At 40.8% G+C, this 20737-nt stretch overlaps 1 protein-coding gene across 3 annotated transcripts in view; it reads right to left on the bottom strand.

Annotated features, from left to right (window-relative positions):
- Positions 1 to 19735, bottom strand: part of FBXL2 (F-box and leucine rich repeat protein 2) — a 56876-nt gene extending 37141 nt beyond the window's left edge. The window contains exons 1-3 of one of the 3 annotated variants that reach the window (XM_082754970.1): positions 19616 to 19693; positions 6437 to 6498; positions 1855 to 2048 (exon numbers count right to left, since the gene is read on the bottom strand). Coding sequence is in view for 1 of the 3 variants with exons in the window: in XM_082754968.1 (XP_082611094.1) it covers positions 6437 to 6498; positions 19616 to 19618 (65 nt within the window). In the remaining 2 variants the exon portion in view is untranslated. Of the gene's footprint in view, positions 1 to 1854; positions 2079 to 6436; positions 6499 to 19615 lie in introns of all 3 variants that reach the window. The other 2 variants (XM_082754969.1, XM_082754968.1) reach the window with 2 other exon arrangements.
- Positions 19736 to 20737: the final 1002 nt, after the last annotated feature.

Here is a 20737-nt window from a genome sequence, read left to right as displayed (position 1 = left end):
CTGTTCTAACAGGAGGTATCCTTGCCCACAGCAAGGGAGGTTGGAATTAGATGGTCTTCAAGGTCCCCTCCAACCCAACTCATTCTGTGATTCTACATTTCTATGAAATGGAAGTCATCTATAATAATAGATGAGAAATGAATGACCTTTAAGAAGTCAAGTTGAAGACTTGAACACAAAACACGTATAGAAGGTTTAGGGCAAAATCTCAACCCATGAAACAGTTTATCTATTGTCTTCCAAAAGGTCAGATACATGCTATAATCAGTTTCAGCACTCCTACTTAGCTTTGTTTCACTCAAAATAGCCAGTGTGACCTAACATTTTAGGGCAATCACTTCATTACATTGGTTATCCTGATTCGTCTAATAGAAAAATATGACAATTTCAAGAAGAAAAACCAACAATGGTTATTAGAAAATAACATTATATAATATTAGCATCATTTTGTCTTCAGTAGTACTGAGAATCCCACTGCAGTGTTTCCAAATCACAGAATCACAGAATTTCTAGGTTGGAAGAGACCTCAAGATCATCGAGCCCAACCTCTGACCTAACACTAACAAGTGCTCCACTAAACCATATCACTAAGCTCTACATCTAAACGTCTTTTGAAGACCTCCAGGGATGGTGACTCCACCACTTCCCTGGGCAGCCTGTTCCAGTGTCTAACAACCCTTTCAGTAAAGAAGTTCTTCCTAACATCCAACCTAAAACTCCCCTGGTGCAACTTAAGCCCATTCCCCCTCGTCCTGTCACCAGGCATTTGGGAGAACAGACCAACCCCCACCTCACTACAGCCTCCCTTGAGGTACCTATAGAGAGCGATAAGGTCGCCCCTGAGCCTCCTCTTCTCCAGGCTGAACAAGTCCAGCTCCCTCAGCTGCTCCTCGTAGGACTTGTTCTCCAGGCCCCTCACCAGCTTTGTCGCCCTTCTCTGGACCCGCTCAAGCACCTCGATGTCCTCCTTGTAGCGAGGGGCCCAAAACTGAACACAGTACTTGAGGTGCGGCCTCACCAGAGCTGAGTACAGGGGGACGATCACCTCCCTAGCCCTGCTGGTCACACTGTTCCTGATACAAGCCAGGATGCCGTTGGCCTTCTTGGCCACCTGAGCACACTGCTGGCTCATATTCAGCCGACTATCCACCATCACTCCCAGGTCCTTCTCTGCCTGGCAGCTCTCCAACCATTCCTCTCCCAGCCTGTAGCTCTGCTTGGGGTTATTGCGCCCCAGGTGCAGGACCCGGCACTTGGCCTTGTTGAACTTCATGCAGTTTAACCTTTCACTATATTTTTTCCTTCGCTATTTTTTTTTCTTTTTCATCATCTTTCTCCCTTCCCAACACCAAACACCTTTCAAACTAAATGCCAAACCAAGTCCTGTGCTTTACCTAAAATGAAGCAATAGAGGACCTGCAGGCCAAGGGAGGAGAGCTAAGACAACTCCCAGCCATGCCACCTCTACTTCCTGTGCTCCCATATCAATCACGCCTTCCTAAAATTGGAATAGTTGCAGAGGAGGATGATCCATATTTCTAACCTTAAAAGCCTCATGGATTGTCCAGTTTAATCATTTTCTGTAAGGGCTGGATGACCCACAAGGTTCTGCAGTTTCTAAAATTGAGCATGCTGCAACTGATGACTCCCTAGTTTCATTAGCTAGATTTTTGTCAAAGTCTCAGCTATTTACTCCAGCTACAACATTTTCTTTTTAAGGCATCAAACCAGGAGAAAGAATTCCATAAGGATCAAAAACACTGAAATATTTTTTATTTTTTACAGAAAAGCATATGATAAATGAAAACGTAAGTACTTTGGGGCAGATGGGAATCCCTGAAAGGGGATACATACCAGGAACACCTCATGCACCCATTACAAGCTGGGGCTGATCAAATGGGAAGCAGCTCTGCAGAAAAGGAGCTGAGTTCCTGCTGAACACCATGATGGATATTTCTCAAAGCAGAAGGCATTGGAAGCAACTTTTCAATGTGTATGAATATCTGATGGAAGTGAAGATAACAGACTCTTCTCAGTAGTGCCCAGGACTAGACAGGAAAAGAGGCAACGGATGTAAACTGAAATACAATAAATTCCACTTAAATAGAAGAAAAAAACACCTTTATTTTTACTGTTAGCGTTGTCAAATACTGAACCAGGTTGACTTGAGGGTTTTTGGAGTCCCTATCCTTGGAGATAGTCAAAACTCAACAGGACAATGCCAAAATATTTCTCTTCTAGCTGACACTGCTTTCAGCTGCAGGTTAGACTACATGATCTCCAGAGTTCACTTCCAACCTTAGCTAGTCAATTTTATGAATACAAAATTCATTTCTATGAGATGATTTTATGAAGTACAAATTTGGCAACTAGAAAGCATCTTACTAAACAGTTAGCCTAATGATTATTTCAGAGAGGTTTAGCTGGCAGACCATAGTGCCAACCCAACCTGCTGGTCATTCCAATTCTTCCCATGAGAGAAGGTATTATACAAACAGGGCACCAAAGAGCCAAAATCAAACATGCCCACTCTACATGCTGGTGGCTTGATAAAAATGTGAAGGAAAAAAAAAAAAAAACAACACAAACATGATGCTCTGGTGGTATGCAGCCTAGGAATATTCCATAAACCATGATTCTTACAGACATAAATGTTATGGAAACTTCAGTTAGTCTTTGGACTAGTATTTGGTACACTAGTACTGCTACTGGCCTGGAAAATAACTTTGAAAAACAGATTTCTCATCCTGATGCCTATGCCTGCATCAGGAAGACAGAGATATGAAAGCTCACCTCTACTGTAAATGCTTCATAAATTACTGACAAAAACAAACAAAAAAAGAGCACAGTATAGGTGCTTGACATTGTTATTTAAACTCTCTAACATCACTCCTGAATGAAATAAAAACAATGTTCTGTGCTTTTTTTTAATTTTTGTTTTGTTTTTGGTAGAGAGTTGGAGTATCCTTTGAATTGCCTTTGTGTTTTGCTGGCACTTCTAGCATGGGAATGAGAAAGGAAAAACAACCATTTTGGAGTGCATGTGTGTGAGAATTCCATATGAAAGGAATGACTTCTTTATATCACTGATACTTCTGAACATTTGGCTTTGGTAATTTGTTAATCAAGAGACTGAGTTTAAATAAGGCTCCAGTTTCAAAGTAAATAAAGCTCCAAATGGAATTAGGCCTTGATTAATTAAATAACAGATTCTAAAGAGAAGCTTGAAAGCATATAAAAAACAAAATGAAACAAATGGTAATGAATGAATATGAGACTTATGTAAGTTGCTGTTACATCAACTTTAGCTGTTATTCCTGCTGCTTTAAACGCTTATTTACTTTTGTTTGTTCCAGAACGACAAATCTTTTGTCACAAGTGTGTTTTTACTAAGAGATAACTGTTCTAACTGAAACCAGGACACATCCATCCTTGAAGTAGGTAATGCTGAAGCAGTCCATTTGTAAGGAAGTCCCAATTCTTCAAGAAGAAACATTAAACAAATAATTTCCTTTTCATAATTCCCAAATTTTACTCAGCACCTTGGCAAAAAAACAAAACAAAAAAAAAAAAAAAACACTACTTCCATTCCCAAATCGCTCCTTCTGCATTAACAGTGTACAAATGCACTCATAGAATTTTCTGCTTGTGTTCTTACAGACTCTCACTCACAGTTTTAAAAGGAATTCCATTTGAAACATCTCTGCCCCAAACTTCTAAGCTTATACTTGTGTTTGTTTATGAAAAAAAAAACAAAAACATTTAAACAACAAGTAGAGGATGGCAGCTACCTCCTCTGGTTACAAAAGGCCAAGTTTACTCAACAACAACAATAGTTTTCACATGTTCAGCAATCACCTCATACAAAGAATTCAGAAAACGCATACAGAATAACCAAGTCGTAAGTCAAAGAACTGAAAAATATGAACTTGCATCTGGAACAGATCTTAGTTGGTAACAATTTCATAAGCAGACAAACAGTACGTGTATATTGAAGACAAAAAGAAATGTCGTTTGAAACATGCCTCATTTTCCCCACTTCATTTGTATAATTAAATACTACAACATTTCACCTTGAGTAGCAAAGACTGCTGTTTAATATTTAATAATCTCAGGAAAACATTTCAATTTTATAATGCACATGCAATCACTTACTTTGATTTTAGACCACATTTTGCCTTTCTGGCACACTACAATAGAGGACTTCAACCAATTACAATATAGCTATTTAGAACCACAAACAACCAAATTGATACATCAACTGTATTCATACAGATTATTAATCTATTCGATTGTATAGGAGTTGATTATGAAAGTAAAACACATTTCCTTTAATTTCAGGATGTAAACACAAATCTATGGTTTCTGTAAAGGGAAGTCTAATCATGTCTTGTGCACGTAGCTTTTATTAAGCAAAGTAAGTTCTGTGATTTGACATGTCTGAAATATGTCTAAGCAAGGAATTAGTGCAGAGCAGCTGCAATACTCCAAGCTCATGTTAATTTCCCAATATAGAAAGCTCCTCTATATAAAAATACGGACAATACATTCATTAACCAGAAGCATGGAGACTAACACTGATAGGAAACAAAACAAAAAAAAAGAGATTGATAACAGCATAATATCAAAACCAGACTCTCGTCTGCAGTCATATACCCATTTCCAGTGGTCCTTAACTCCAAAGAAGTTATTAGAAAATGAACCAAACAGGCAATTAGAACAAATCACAGTCACATGTCATGGAGCAGATAAAGCTTCTGGGAAGTGATTAGATATTTTCAGCCAATGGGAAACAGAAACAAAAATATTAGGAACAAGATTTAACAGATTTATTATTATTAAATTCTTATGTGCTTTAGCAACAATTGATAAGTAGTATCACACTACAAGTACCATTTTTATTTAACATCATTTGCCCAATTATACATGAATAGTCATTGTACCTTCAGTCTTCAAGGTAGCATACCTAACCTCAAATAAACACTGAGGATAAAACAAATTGAAATTTTCTGATCAATCAGCTTTTGCTAGAAAATTTTCCAATTACTGTTAAGTGGTAATGGGCTTTAAAACTTTCCAGTGATTTAACTCAAATTCAGGACAGAATCAATAGGTTAGTGGTCAGTGGGTAGAACATTCCCTGCAGAATATTCCATATTCCCTTAGAATCTGGAAAATGTCTCATGTTGACCTTTATATACAATGAAACAAAGCCAAGTTATTAGAATTTGTATTCAGGGCATCATTCAGTGATGCTTTTTCATTTAATCACATTTTCTAAATAGTTCTACAAGCCTAATTTACATCATCACCACAACATGGAATGAGTATATCTGAACAAAAATGAAAATCTTTTAAAAATGCAATTCCTTTTAACAAAAGACTGTTTCTTTAGTACCACCAAGAGAACATTGTTACAGTACAGACACTAAAAAGTAATAACATTTTAAGAACACTTTCTTAATACACAAGATAGCAAACTACCATTGTTTCAGACAGGAAGCAGTGACATATAAGATAACCAAAGCAACTCTTTAGAGTATCAAGAACAAATCATTAGCTCAATTTTATTAACACCATCACTAAAAATTATAATTGCACAATTATACATGGACATTTCTTTTTACACAAAGAGTGGACTGCAATGAAAACTATAGGCAGCTGGAGAAGAAGTCACTGGGCCGATTCAGTTTCCCCTATGAAGCGGTTACATCCAATTGAGCAGTACCTCCACATTCTGGAATTGACATTTTGCTTGAAATCAACTTTCAACACAAGCATGTGAAGAATTCCACCAGTGTCTCAAACATAGGCTAAACTTACTGATGCTGATGTTGTAACTAACTCCTGTGAAGGTGTTCTACTCACACAGGTTTGACGAAATGCCGAACGATTCCAGTAAGTAAAAACTTCCTGTTGGTTCTACCATATATAACACAGACCAACAGTAAAAGGTGACAGTCTGTGCTTTTCGCCACAGTGATTTTTGGAAAGCTCTGAAGTTGTATTTATATTTGTTATAACAAATTTCATAAGAAAAAGAATTTGAGTATTTATTGTAGGGAAATACATAAGAGATGGATCTTACACTCTACAGACAGATAAAACATTGTGCAATGTGGAAAAGAGTTAACTACATATACTACAGCTATTTGGACATTTTATTTCACTTTTTCTTTATGCACGAAAAAGATCACTACTAAACTACATTATCTACAGTATAGTGTAATTTGAACACTAAAACAAATCAAGACCAATCAAAACAAAACAGGTTAAAGAATTCAAAGATTTAAAACAGTCATGTTACTATTTATTTCAAGATATTTAAGAATTAATAGTAATCTTAATAGTTTAAGAATTAATTTGTAGTCTATAAGCCACATAAGCAATGCATTATCCTCAGATTTTTATTCCTTAACACGTTATCGCGAATTACCTTAACAGAAGTTCTTTGGGTAATTTTTTGTTAATAAGGCCTTCATCATTATTTGAGAAAACCTGGAAACAGAAGGAAAAAAATCATTTAAAAAGACCAACAAAAGAAAAACAGCTTTTAGAGACCCTTTTAACCTTCTGCTTAGGTGTTTAACTCTTAAATTACCATTAGCACCATGTTTTCAACATGCTATTTGGTATCCCTATAAATTATTTTAATATGCACAATGCAGCCACACCCACTCATACACTTGAGTCTTTCCTAGTGCTGTGATTTAGCCACACAAAGCATGTGGAACCATTTTGTAATCATTAAATAAACACTAAGAAACACACCCCAGGAAGTATTCTTGGTAGCAGTAAAAGTTCTAGCAACAGCAAGACACATACAAATATGCACTGGTTGCACAGTTCTAAAAATGTCCTATTACAGTGTACATTGTAAATTCCATGGCCCAGGTACATGAAACTGCAATAATCTAATGATTTAAAGAATTTACTGCCACATATGGCAGTGGTCTGAAAGCAAGAGAAGCACCTCAAGAAATGCTACAAGAAAAACAGGAAATGTGTCTCACCTAGGCCATCTTATTACCAACATATCTCCCAACAAGAGATTCAATTCCATCAACACATATCACATACTTGGTAACTATCAGATGTGCTCCTTGGTTAAAAAAAGGAAAGCTCAATAACAGGTATTCTGAAAAAGGTACATCGAAAAAGCCAAATGCAAGCATAACTCTGTCCATAAAAAAGGGAAGTCAGCAAAAAGTACATGCCTGGGAATTCTAAAATATCTCCCCCCAAATACTGTAAGATTAGAAAATTGGAATTCCCTTCTAGCTGCCGTAAGAACCTTTTTTTCTCTCCCAGTATGTTCTAGGCTGATGTCAGGTCTAACTGCACACCACCGTTTCTCAGTTTTGTATTGCAGCACAAGCCACTTTTTGCACCTCCGACCTCTGGGCAACAAACAGTATACACATCTACGAACAGTAAAACCGTAAACTTTCAACAGGACCAGCAAGATTAATCAGGCTTCCTTTTCCTGCAACTGGAGCAACACAATTATTAACAGACCAATGGCTGTAGAGTTTCAAAGTTTACAGCATATATGCATATGTGCTTCAATAGGACAACTCTACTTCCCCCTGAAAAGAAAAGATACGTGCTTGGTTTTAAGCAGTTCCATGTGGCTGAACACAGGTACAGGTTAGCACTGGTTTTACTTTACACCAATAGTCATTACTCCTATTTTCAGCCTTCATGCTCTTATTGGAGCACTCATTCAGAAAAAGGAGGCATGCCATCCTCACAGAGCTTAAGATCACCAAGTTGTTGGAGGTGAGGGCGATATACTTGTGCATTACAGACAAATATAAGCCACAAAAACAGAAGTTACCTCCATAAGCAGTCTGTGGTAAAACAGACAGAAGAACTTACATCTCATTAATTCTGGTCCAATATCTGAACATTTAGTATCACAGACCACTAAAAATCCTTAATCATTCAACATAATCATTCTGCAGTTGCAGAAGCTTCCTCGGAAGTTTTAATATCCATCTAGAACATACTTTCCATTGATATGCATAAAAAAAATTATAAAAAGCTAATTTGCAGACTGTTACTAGCTTTTGCCGTTAAAGACAATAAAAAATCTTTTTACAAATACATCAATGCAAAATGGAGGACTAAGGAGAATCTCCAGCCTTTACTGGATGCGGGGGGAAATCTTGTTACAAAAGATGAGGAAAAGGCGGAGGTGCTTAATGCCTTCTTTGCCTCAGTCTTTAGAAGCAAGACCAGTTGTTCTCTGGATACCCAGTACCCTGAACTGGTGGAAGGGGATGGGGAGCAGAATGTGGCCCTCACTATCCACGAGGAAATGGTTGGCGACCTGCTACGGCACTTGGATGTGCACAAGTCGATGGGGCCAGATGGGACCCACCCGAGGATACTGAGAGAACTGGCAGAGGAGCTGGCCAAGCTGCTTATCATCATTTATCAGCAGTCCTGGCTATCGGGGGAGGTCCCAGTCAACTGGCGGCTAGCAAACATGACGCCCATCTACAAGAAGGGCCGGAGGGCAGACCCGGGAAACTATAGGCCTGTCAGTTTGACCTCAGTGCCAGGGAAGCTCATGGAGCAGATTATCTTAAGTGTCATCACGTGGCACTTACAGGGCAAGCAGGCGATCAGGCCCAGTCAGCATGGGTTTATGAAAGGCAGGTCCTACTTGATAAACCTGATCTCCTTTTATGACGAAGTGACATGCTGGGTGGATGAGGGAAAGGCTGTGGATGGTATTGGTCTTGTGGATGGTATTGAAGTCAAGGCTACCTTGACTTCAGTAAGGCTTTTGACACCATTTCCCACAACATTCTCCTCAAGAAACTGGCTGCTTTTGGCTTGGACTGGAGTACGCTTCATTGAGTTAGAAACTGGCTGGGTAGCCAGGTCCAAAGAGTCATGGTGAATGGAGTTAAATCCAGTTTGAGGCCGGTCACTAGTAGAGTCCCCCAGGGCTCAGTACTAGGGCCAGTTCTCTTTAATATCTTGATCAGTAATCTAGATGAGCGGATCGAGTGCACCCTCAGTAAGTTTGCAGACGACACCAAGTTAGGTGTGTATTGACCTACTCAAGGGTAGGAAGGCTCTGCAGGAGAATCTGGATAGGCTGGACCGATGGGCTGAGGCCAACTGTATGAAGTTCAACAAGGCCAAGTGCTGGGTCCTGCACCTTGGGCCCAACAACCCCAAGCACCGCTACGGGCTGGGAGATGAGTGGTTGGAAAGCTGCCTGGCAGAGAAGGACCTGGGAGTATTGGTTGATAGTTGGCTGAATATGAGCCAGCAGTGTGCTCAGGTGGCCAAGAAGGCCAACAGCATCCTGGCTTATACAAGAAGCAGTGTGACCAGCAGGGCTAGGGAGGTGATCGTCCCCCTGTACTCAGCTCTGGTGAGGCCACACCTCAAGTACTGTGTTCAGTTTTGGGCCCCTCACTACAGGAAGGACATGGAGGTGCTCGAGTGAGTCCAGAGAAAGGCAATAAAGCTGGTGAGGGGCCTGGAGAACAAGTCCTACAAGGAGCAGCTAAGGGAGCTGGACTTGTTCAGCCTGGAGAAGAGGAGGCTCAGGGGCGACCTTATTGTTCTCTACAGATACCTTAAAGGAGGCTGTAGTGAGGTGGGGGTTGGTCTATTCTCCCACGTGCCTGGTGACAGGACGAGGGGGAACAGGCTAAAGTTGCACCAGGGGAGGTTTAGGTTGGATATTAGTAAGAACTTCTTTACGGAAAGGGTTGTGAGGCATTGGAACAGGCTGCCCAGGGAAGTGGTTGAGTCACCATCCCTGGAAGTCTTTAAAAGACGTTTAGATGTAGAGCCTAGGGATATGATTTAGTGGAGGACTGTTAGTGTTAGGTCAGAGGTTGGACTAGGTGATCTTGAGGTCTCTTCCAACCTAGAAATTCTGTGATTCTGTGAAGTACGCCATAGCTTTGCCAGTGCAAAATCTATTATTATACTACTTTTATTTATTCTGTAGACTCCCATATGTACAATAACATGGACATATGCTCACTATATGAAGATGACACAGCAGTTAAATTCATAAGACATGAGGTATTTAATACAATACTATTTAATACAAACAGATAAAATGTGTGCTCAAGACTACTGGTATTTCCAGCTACTTAACTCCTGCATTAAAAAGCTAAAGCACTACGTAACATAGCACAGATTTTGGGGACTAGTAAGTATTTTGCTCTTGTGGCCAGGGTGAAAATCTAAACCTACAACCAATCTATACTTCTGGCAGCTCTTATGGGAAAAAGACTTATCTCTGTTTATGAAAGGTATCTTTAGAATTTAAATCAAACCTAGACTTGCAGACTGTGGTAAATAAATGACAGTAGACATGACCCGTATGCTCGCGTTTAGAAATCCAGGTTAAACTGAAGAAAAAGCAGCTTTTACTACTGCTTATGAGAAGCATGCGACTTGCCCTCCATACAAAGTACCATACCTACAAAACAAGCTGCAGATGAGGCAAGAAACAGATTCAAAGCTGTTTTTTTAGTGACATGGACAGTGGGATCAAGTGTACCCTCAACAAGTCTGCAGGTGACACCAAGCTGAGTGGTGCAGTTAATACCCCAAAAAGAAGGGATTCCATCCAAAGGGAGCTGGACAAGCTAGAAAAGCGGGCCCATGTGAACCTAAGGTTCAACTATTCCAGGTTCGAGGTGCTGCACCTGGGCTGGGGCAATGCCAGACATGAGGACAGAGACATGAGGACTCATTGAGAGAAGCCTTGCAGAGAAGGACTTGGGGGTTCTGGAAGATGAAAAGCTAGACATGACCTGGAAGTGAGTGCCTACAGCCCAGAAGGCCATCCTGGGCTGCGTTGACAGAGGGGTGGCCAGCATATGGAAGGAAGTGATTGTGCCCCTCTGCTCTGCCCTTGTGAGGCTCCACCTGGAGCACTGCATCCAGGTCTGGGGCCCCCAGCACATGAAGGATGTGGGGCTGTTAGAGTGGGTCCAGAGGAGGGCCATAAAGTTGCTCAGAGGCCTGGAGCTCCTCTGCTACGAAAAGAGGCTGAGAGAGCTGGGGTTGTTCAGCCTGGAGAAGACTCAAGGAAGGCTTTATAGTGGCTTCTCAGTAGTACTTACAGGGAGCTTATAAAAAAGATGGAGAGCGACTTTTTACTCAGGCAGATAGTGATAGAAAGGTTTTAGTTCTCATTTTAAACTAGAAGAGGGGAGACTTAAATAAGATGTTAGGAATAAATTCTTCACTCCAAGGGTAGTGAGGCACTGGCATAGGTTGCCCAGAGAAGCTGTGGATGTCCCATCCCTGGAAGTGTTCCAGACCAGATTGGAGGAGGCCCCGATCAATCTGGGAGGTATCTCTGCCCATGGCAGGGGGTTGGAACTGGATGATCTTTAGAGTGCTTTCCAACCCAAGCCATTCTGTGATTCTCTCAGTTATATGTGCTGGTGTATACACTAGCTATAGTTATCATATCAAAATATTCTTATGGAACATTTAAATAAATGAAAAAACCTTTACTTCTTTACTCTGAAAAAGTGGATCAGCCTCTAGAATGATCCTGCATTTGAACCTCGGAAGAGAGGGAACCCTTTAAGGCTCTTCAGTTTCATTTTTTTGCCAAATCTACAGCAGACATGGCATAACGGAGGTTGTCGTCTTCTAGACAGAACATAAGGGGGCTGATTGTGTGCAACTGGTGTCAAAAAGAGAAGGTTAATATATTGGACAATCTATTCCTTTTTTCAGGATTTCCTGATTATCTGAAACTGCCATTAATCACAGAATTCACTAATGAAGTAATTACCCTGGGTACATATATCTATCACCTATTTGAAGTAATAGGACTGTGCTATTTTTTTTGCTTGATTTTTGTATCTTGACTTGCTAATTTTCTATTTTAAAAAAATAAAAAATAAAGCCAGTCAAGGAAGTGTTCATCAACTGTTGTGAAAATATTCTAATAACCTTGAAAAATATGACTTCCTCTTCTTTAGTCAGACAGTGCTGACAACAACACGCCCTCAAAATACCTGTCCAGTGTTACAAAATAACTGTGGATGCAGAAATAATATTTCTTCTTTCTTTACTTTCACATTTGATAGCAAGTTTGCCTGTGTTAATGACAGGGTACATAAAACCACAGAAAAGCATGTTTCAAATTGTACAAAAACATGAAATACAACAGAAAAATCAGTTCAGAATGAAAAAAGAGAGGTGACATTGAACATATGTAACAGAATATTACTCTGAAACCAGCTCTGGATTTCCTGTAAGCATAAGAGATACAGGAAATGTCTATATTCTGACAGGAGTTCGGGAAATAAACAGAATAAAACATGCAAGGGAAAACTAACGGTGCTCTACCAAAGCCTGTTTTCCACAGCTAGTTGGTTATTAGTTCAATTCTGGGCCATTTCTCACATTCCTTAACTGACCTCTTGCTTTAGTATCTTCACTTCACTTTTCTAAGACTGGTTACAGTAAGCTAAAGGCTGAAGATTTCCTTAAAATATTACCTGATATTTACTTTCACTAAACTTCTTACATAACTATCGCTTTTTTCATTTTATAAAATGTAGTATATACATATACATTGTGTCTCATCTTTTTGCTTCCTCTTCCACATTATTAAATATAATGACTACCTTTAGTCCTAGAACATAACTTTCTGATACATCACAGCTAGCTTGTCACCATATTATTCTCTTCTGGTCTAACAGTTAACTCTCCTGTTTATAACAGAATTAGTGAAGTGAAGACACATTTTTTGATGGAGTTGTGCACACATGTTTTTGTACACAAATTGACAAGGAACTGCAGCATGCTCAAAGAAGTTAATTTTCCTCTGTGAAGAAACAAATATTCATCCCGATTTATCATGCTCATCTAAGCCATTTAGAAATTCTATTTTATTATTATGTTCAGCATCAAAATAAGGTTATACTACTCATTTTGTTGATAGTCACTTTTTTTAGATGATGCGATTTCAGTCATCATTTAGTCCTCTATTGAACAGGACCATTTTCTTAACATGTGTAACCACTTTGTTAGCAACTCAGCTATAATGGCTCAATTTCAGAGATACGTATGGATCTCATTTCCAGTGATACCAGAGTAGATGAGGACATTCAACCTGCTAACTTTTCAAATCAAGTTATTTTTGAGATTATGTTTTTTAATAACTTTGCTCATTAGAGTGCTGAAGTAAGCATTTTTTAGTAAACGTGGGTTTGACAGAGAGGAAATCTTGAGACCCCAAATGACACCAGCGAAAAGAGAAGACAAACTGTCAGCAGGGTTGAGTTATTTACCAAGTCAGTAACAAAACCAAAGGGTGGGTCACTGTCACCGAAGGAGACAGCAGTTTAGAATTAAATCCTTTCATTTCCCTTCCCCTGCTGTTGACACAGCAGACATCCTAGCTAAGCTGTAAGTATTGCCATATGTAAAAAGCATAGAATCTTTCAGGTTTCTACTGGCAAGAACAGGATTTATTTAGTATTATTTATGCAGTAATAGGCATCATAAGAACAAGATGCTTTAAAGGAAAATCTTGTCAAAATTAAAACTGAGGTTTTACTCAGGTCCCTGATGTGCAGATTTGTGCTACCCAACACAAAACCCACCAACTCGCTGCACATCTCTGCTCCTCCATGGGAACGCCCAACTATTGCCTGAGCCATTTCACCTTTACCATGCAGCTGAAATTGCCTCTTGCTACAACAGAAGAAAAGCCAGCAGATCAGAGTGCTCAAACTGCTCTGGGTAGCAGAACTGAAGTCATCAAATGGAGAACTTTTAGCATGCCATTAACTACAGGAGAAAAATAGAGGATGAAATAGAAAAGCAAAAATCTTCCTTGACTAACGATTAAGGATTACCTCATGTTATACTACAAAATGTTTTTCAATGGTTAGGGAATTGCTGCTAACTGGTGCTTCCTCTAGAAACATGCAATTAATGCACTGGAAATGGCAGACGAGCAGACTCATTTAACACTGAGCAAGCAGCAAAACGTAACCGTATCTAGGCAACAAAAGCAGGAGAATGGATGTGCACTGCTAACGGGACTGAAACAAAGGATATCAAACACAACAAAACTGAATCTCAAAAGGTGATGCCATCTCAGACCATGCACATCTACAGTGGCAACAAACTGGCAGTATTTTATATGAACATGCAGATGCTGTCTGCCACCCAGGCTCTTGCTCCTATGCTCCTATGCTCTGCCTCAGGCTTTGGCTCTGTGCACTTGGAAATCCCAGCCATGCTGCTCTGTCGTGGCAGCTAACCACCTTTTCCCCTGGAACCTGAGCCCAGCAAGCTGCCTTCAGCAGGCTTTCAGCTCCCTCAGCACTGCCAGATATCTACTGCATCTTTCCTCTTCCAGCACTGTGACAAACTGATGAATCAAAAGCCACTGACACCTCACATGAAAGACTTTTGCTCTTGTGTTGGTATTATAAACCATCACAGCTCACCTTCAGAAAAGATCAAACACACCCAGGAATATCTCTCCACCTTTCCAAAATGCCTCACTGACCTAGGGCTGCCCATAAAGGCCATACTGTCTTTAAAGTCTCCCCACAGCGAGCTCTGTCCAAGATAAAACCTGCCAGGCAGCTGGCCACACTGCCCATTTTGCTGTTTGGTTTGCTTCCAGAAAAGCCATCTTTCTTGTTTTGCCAGCGCTGGTATTCAGAGCACATCATTCACGTTTTACTGGAAGGCATCAGTCTGGCTCTGCAAGGCCGCACTCTCACTTGGCGACAGATGAAGGTCACTCACAAACATTAGTGCTCACCTCTGCAGCCATGCAGCTCTACCGTGGCACCTTCAGCCACTCCAGCTCAGCTGCCCCTTCAAGCAGACCTGGGGGTGCCTGGGGTTGCCCCATCCACCCATTCGCAGTTGGCCAAGTAGCTGACAGCACCCTTTCCCCTTTAGCTTTCAGAAGTGCAGACACTTTCTGCCAGCTGTACTTGAAAAACACCGATTAAGCTTTCTTCAGAGTATGGCTTTTCAACTGCAGGCAGCCAGGTTATTAAGGCCCAACAAGTTAGTGAAACTTATTAGCTGAGCTGTCCATCCTTGTAAGCGAGACTCACCTTCTCTCCTACAAAGTCACCAGAGAGCAGTTCAGCTCAGGGAAAGAAAAGTGCTTAAACAGCAACAAATTTTGGAAAAGTTGTTAATTGCATGTCTAAACATTCTTCAAGTATATATAAAGAGACAGCTGAAAAAATGGGCCTGATAAGGTTTTATCCTCATCTGCTAAAGCATAGTTCTACCTCTTAGACATATACTGATTAGTAAACTTTCTTTTAGGTGTTTTTTTGTTATTGGTTGCCCACACACACACACAAAAAAAGTTTTAATGACTACATATTTCCTTTTGTTCATTTGTCCATATATTTGTCCATAACTTCTCTTTTAAGGTTATGATCTTCCAAACAAAAACAGCATACAATGAAGCATTTATAGATTATTGCTTAAAAAATAGAATAAAGCCTTCAACTGAAGTAATCTGTAGATTTGATTGTCCAAGTGGAACACAGGGAAACCCGTACCATCTACTCCACTGGTTTCAAGAGCAACAGACCTATGGCAGAAAATTAAAGTTGAATGGATCAAGCACTCGTTGACTGTAGCCCATCAGAAACCTAGAGGATGCATCTTTCACATTCTGTATCCTTCAGAATTGGTGCCTTTTTTTTCTTGAGCAAGAACGTAACAAATCCCTTCTCAAGCATCAAACAGGCTCAAATACAGTTTGCAAAAGCCTAAATTCAAAATACTCAAGAAAGAAATTTCCCTTGGTGCATTCACATAACTTTGACATTCTAAACAGAAAGCTTGAAATAAATTCTTAGGCAGCGTTCTCCTCAACATCATCCACAGGGACTGTTTACTCATTAAAATTCATCTCGTGACAAAAATCTATTTGGTTCCAAACAGCCTTCACAGATTCATATTATAATAAACATTTAGACATTCAGACTGTGATATATTTTTGGAAAATCACAAAGAAAAGCTGGTATCCATTTGCTTGAATGCATCAGTATTTGGTTATGGACAGCCATTCTGTTTCAGCCATCCAAATTTAATCCACATCACAGATTCATCAGAGCCCTTAAGAGTACACCTTCCAAAATTCCAGCTCTGAATCATTGTGTCAATATATAATTGTAGTGCTACACGTATGACTAGCTTCATTCCCAGTCTCCAGTATACTAGCCTGCAGACACACTGATGTCAGTACCAACTCTCCTAATGTGCAAACCTAGAAATTCTTCTGCAGGTCCATTTCTCCAGGAATTTCCGCTATTCTAAGTTGGACTGATGCAGCCCTTTCTCCAACCACACTACCCATATACAGAAGGTCAATTATTTTTTCCTATTATGCTAGCTAAAACTGTAACTGAAATTATGGCTTAAGTCCTGATTGCATGGTTGAAGCTGAATCCCTTCCTCTGAGCACCTGAGAGACAAATTTTGAATACTGGTTTCTTTCCCCAAAGACAACTCTGCTCTTCAGAATTATATTAGAAGATATAGTTCATTACAGAAACGAAGCTAAAGCTTCTCCAAAGCTGTTTTAAAGCAGTGCTTGATCTGCACTGCAAACAATGTCAGAATCGATGTTTTTCTTACCACCGAGTGTGAAATTTTTGCCTAGTGGAGGTTTGCTCTTTGGAACAATCTTCCCCAAGTATGAACCAGAAAACAAATATGACAAGATCTGTGTTGCCACTGCACACACCGTATAAGTGTTGTATGATTAATAAAAGCTTTCAGTTACAAGAGACAAAATTATGTCTTCATGATTACATGCAGCAATTATGTCTGACTTCAAAGGAAATAGCATTACAGTAGCATTTCCAAAATACTTTTTTAAACTGCTCCAGGAAAGGTAAAAGGTTGAGACTTAAAGAAGCTGGACATTCACTTAACAAAGCTTACAGTCCTTGAATTTCTGTGGAAATAAAATATCCTCAATACTTTTGTTTAGGAAGTATGGTATAGACATGTTCAGAACTACCTGTATGCTCAGACATTTTGGCCCTTAATATTTGAATAACTATTACATAATATTAAGCAATGATCCAGAAAGGCCTTTGCTCAGTGAAGCTCTGACCTCAATTTTAGCATCTGAGGAACAAAAAAACTTGACATACTGGTAGAGTTTCACATTTATGCAGACTTGATGATGTCTCAGCTCCTTGATTTAAATTTACAGAATATACCGGTTAACCAATTGAAAAGTAACCAAACCAATGAAGACAGAGCTTCCTATTTCCTTCTGCCTGAAGAAGAGCAGAGGAAAACACTGACAGAAAAAGAATATACCTTGAAGCGTAGCCAACATTTTAAAGTTTGGTATCAGTCTGTTGCCATTAAGCTCTTGTGGACTGTACAGCAACAGCTCGTGGTTTTAAGAATGCAGGCCCAGAAAGGGGCATGTTTCCAGCTCCAGGCCTCATCTCGCATGAGTGCAGTGTTTCTCCAAAGCAAAGATAATAACCCAGATGGAATCACTCAAAGAGATTTGAAGGGTATTGAAGGGACAGCAATGGGGCTGCCAAAAGGATGCACCTTACAGATGCCAGGCTTTCTTTTCTTGGGCAGGTTAAACAACATGTCCTTCCTTAAGCACCAGAGACTCAGATGGCATTTGCAGAACTCTAAGTTCAAAACACCTGAAAAAGGTACTTCCCTTTGACCATTCAACTAACTCTGTGACTGATCAAAAACACTGAAACTGATTCCACAGCAGCTTTCACCACAACATCATTCACAGGGACTGTTCATCTCATCACAGAAATAATCCATTTGGTTCCAAGCAGTCTTGCAGTAACACACTATATGCACAGATTTTCAGACATTTATAGCATGGCATACTTTTGGAAAAATCAGTCTGAGAGAAGAGTTTTATCTTTAACAAACCATCAGTAAAAAAATGCTCAAGCTCAAGAATAACTAGTTTAAACTTTTAAGGAAGTATATAAGTAACTTCTTGATCCTGAAAAATAAACATGGGTTTGACAGAGAAGAAACCATTATGCTGTGAATTTGAAGTCCACCTTTGTATTCCTGTAATGCCTGATATATATCTTTTGTAACAGTGGATTCAGACATACTGCATTTTAAAGAACACAAGTCTGACCTGCAACATTCAGAAGTTATTCTTTGCTTCTTCACAGAAGCTTTACAAACAAATAAAATATCCCACCACATGTTACAAAATTCAAGTGGGAAAGCTGTTTTGCAAAAGCTGACAGAACACTGGACTCCAACCCTATCACAATCAAGTCACTCAATATACCTTGTCCACATATGTCCAGATAACAGTGTAACCATTTTTGTATTGTGCTAAAATGATAAATGAAAGAAGAAGGAGAAATTTATGAAGTATACAGATCACCTTCCCAAAACGTTTATTAGAAAGAATACAAATGAATGTTGTGCCTATTGTCTAAATTAGCTCCGGGCTGCTGTCTGAACCAGGAGAGAAAACTCTTCGATTACACAGTTTCATATGGTTTTGTCATACTTAGCATATCCCTTTTAAGTGCATGTCTGATTCGGGAAAAAATACTACTAGGACTATCAGGCAAGTTGATAATTTATATGAAACTGATGCTGTTATTCTGACTCCTAATTGACAAAACAGTTGAAGTACTGTTGATGTATAGCCTTCTGCTGGCATTCAGATCAATATTGTCACCGTGCCAAGATTAGTACTACTTTTCTACACTAACCTAAAAATAGTTGCTATGCTTCAGTGAAAATTTGACTTTTCGTTTCAACTTTCCACATCTGCTAACCCCACATTCTCTCTAATTTTAACTAAGATCACTAAATATTTCAGTCTGCTGTCAGAATAAGTGAGCAATAAGCCAACAACATTTCAGATTTGTAGAAATGCTGACACTTCATATATTAAACACTGCATGTTAAGTGCGTGAAATCAATTCCTTCTTCATCTTCCTCTGAGTAAATGGAAAATATTCACTTATGTTTGTGATATACTCCATAAAAGCCATTTAGTTTGTTGTTTTTCAGTCTGCCATTTTCCCTAACGTTAGCCCAGGAGATAAATTCATTTCTAGTTGCTTTACTTCTCAGATACTCCCCATCCCAGACGCTCCACCAAGACGTGCGGTGGCATAATATTGAAAAGTAGGGCACATCACTAAGTTGCACCGTAACCACCTCACCAACACCACCCCACCCGCAGCCACGCTGCTGTTTACTCACCCTTGTAGCAGCAGTAGCAATTTCCCAAACCTCTGCCTGGCAAATCCCTCCACCCCAAAAACACGGTATGACACAGTAGCACGCCCACCCTTTTGATTCCACCTCTAATTAGCTATCAAGGCTGTTTTCTGTTTTGCTCAGGTTCAAAATACCTGGGCTGGAAGCGCAGGGAGCCCAACCAAGCCTTTACACAGAGGCAGCAGAGAGGCGGCAGTACCTCAGGGGCCCCCTTCTTCCTCCCTAAGGTCTGGCCCCCACACCCGCCGCAGGAACCCTCCCGCTCCCCCCTCGAAGCCCTAACCGCCATCCTCTCCCTCAGGGCACGGCGGCAGCCCACCCCCCTCACCCCCGGACTCACCATGGCGGCGGCGGCGGCGGCGAGGCCCCGTCGTCCTGACGACGCTGAGCCCCGAGGACGGCGCCAGGTGCAACGGCCCCGCGCGCGCGCGCGCACCCCCTCCCTCCCGGCTCGTCGTCGTCGTCGCCGCCGCCACCGCCTCCCCGACCTGGGGCGGGGCGGGGCCGCCGCCAGTAGGAGCCCCCCACGTGACTACCACTGCCACCGCCCCTGCGCCCTGAGCCCGGGCCGCCCCGCCCCGGTGGCTTGCTCCTCCCTCCCCCTACAGGCCCAGGTGGCGGGCGGAGGGGGGGCGCGAGATGGCGGGCGTTGCGGTGGATGGGGAGAGAGGGTGCCTCATGGGGTGAAATCCCATAGAAAATAGGAGAGGGAGGGTTGGTGCAGCTGTCTGGGAGCGCTGCTGGACATGTCCGCGCTCTCTGCTTTCCTCCAGGTCTGCAGGTGCCCCCTGCTCTTCCAGTTTGTCGGTTGGGATGTGAAATGGCTGCTGGAAACACGTTTGGTCCCAGGTGGTAAACTGGGACCTGGGTGCGTGTTTGCTTACCTTGCAGCCACGTGTGTGGAAAGCTGAGGGTGATAACTGCAGTAGAATCCACAAAGTCTCATCTGTCAGCCAAGTGCTTTAAAGTAACGCATGCTGTCAGTTGCCTCTATGAGCATTGCATAAAACCACTATCAGAGCCAAATTAATATTGTTAATAGCACACTTAAAGGTTACATCTGTTCCGCTGTCACAATACCACATACAAAATCGAGGAGATGGGCAAAATTGAGGAGAAAAACCTCTCCCAGCAGGTAATGTCTGATGTTGATGCAGTTCTGTTGAAACAGAAGTGGCCATGGTAGAAAAACAATTTTGCTGTTTGGAATGAAATGCATTAATTCCTTTAAAGATGAAACCTTCTGGTTTGATTAACAGTAAAAATGGTTTCTTATGAAAGAGTGCTTTCTCAGAACCCACAGGTAAACAGCCAGTACATGTACATACCATTTGTTGGCACTTCTCTGAATCAACTGTCTCACTCTCCAGATTTTGGAGAATGACCTGGTTCATGCATACATTTGGTCTGGTTTGTATAGGAGGGAAGAAAGCCTCAGAAATGTGAAATATGTATAAACAAT

The sequence above is a fragment of the Aythya marila genome (assembly GCF_965140915.1).
Source record: "Aythya marila genome assembly, chromosome: 2".
Lineage (NCBI taxonomy): Eukaryota > Metazoa > Chordata > Aves > Anseriformes > Anatidae > Aythya > Aythya marila.
This window is presented reverse-complemented; position numbering and strand designations above follow the sequence as displayed.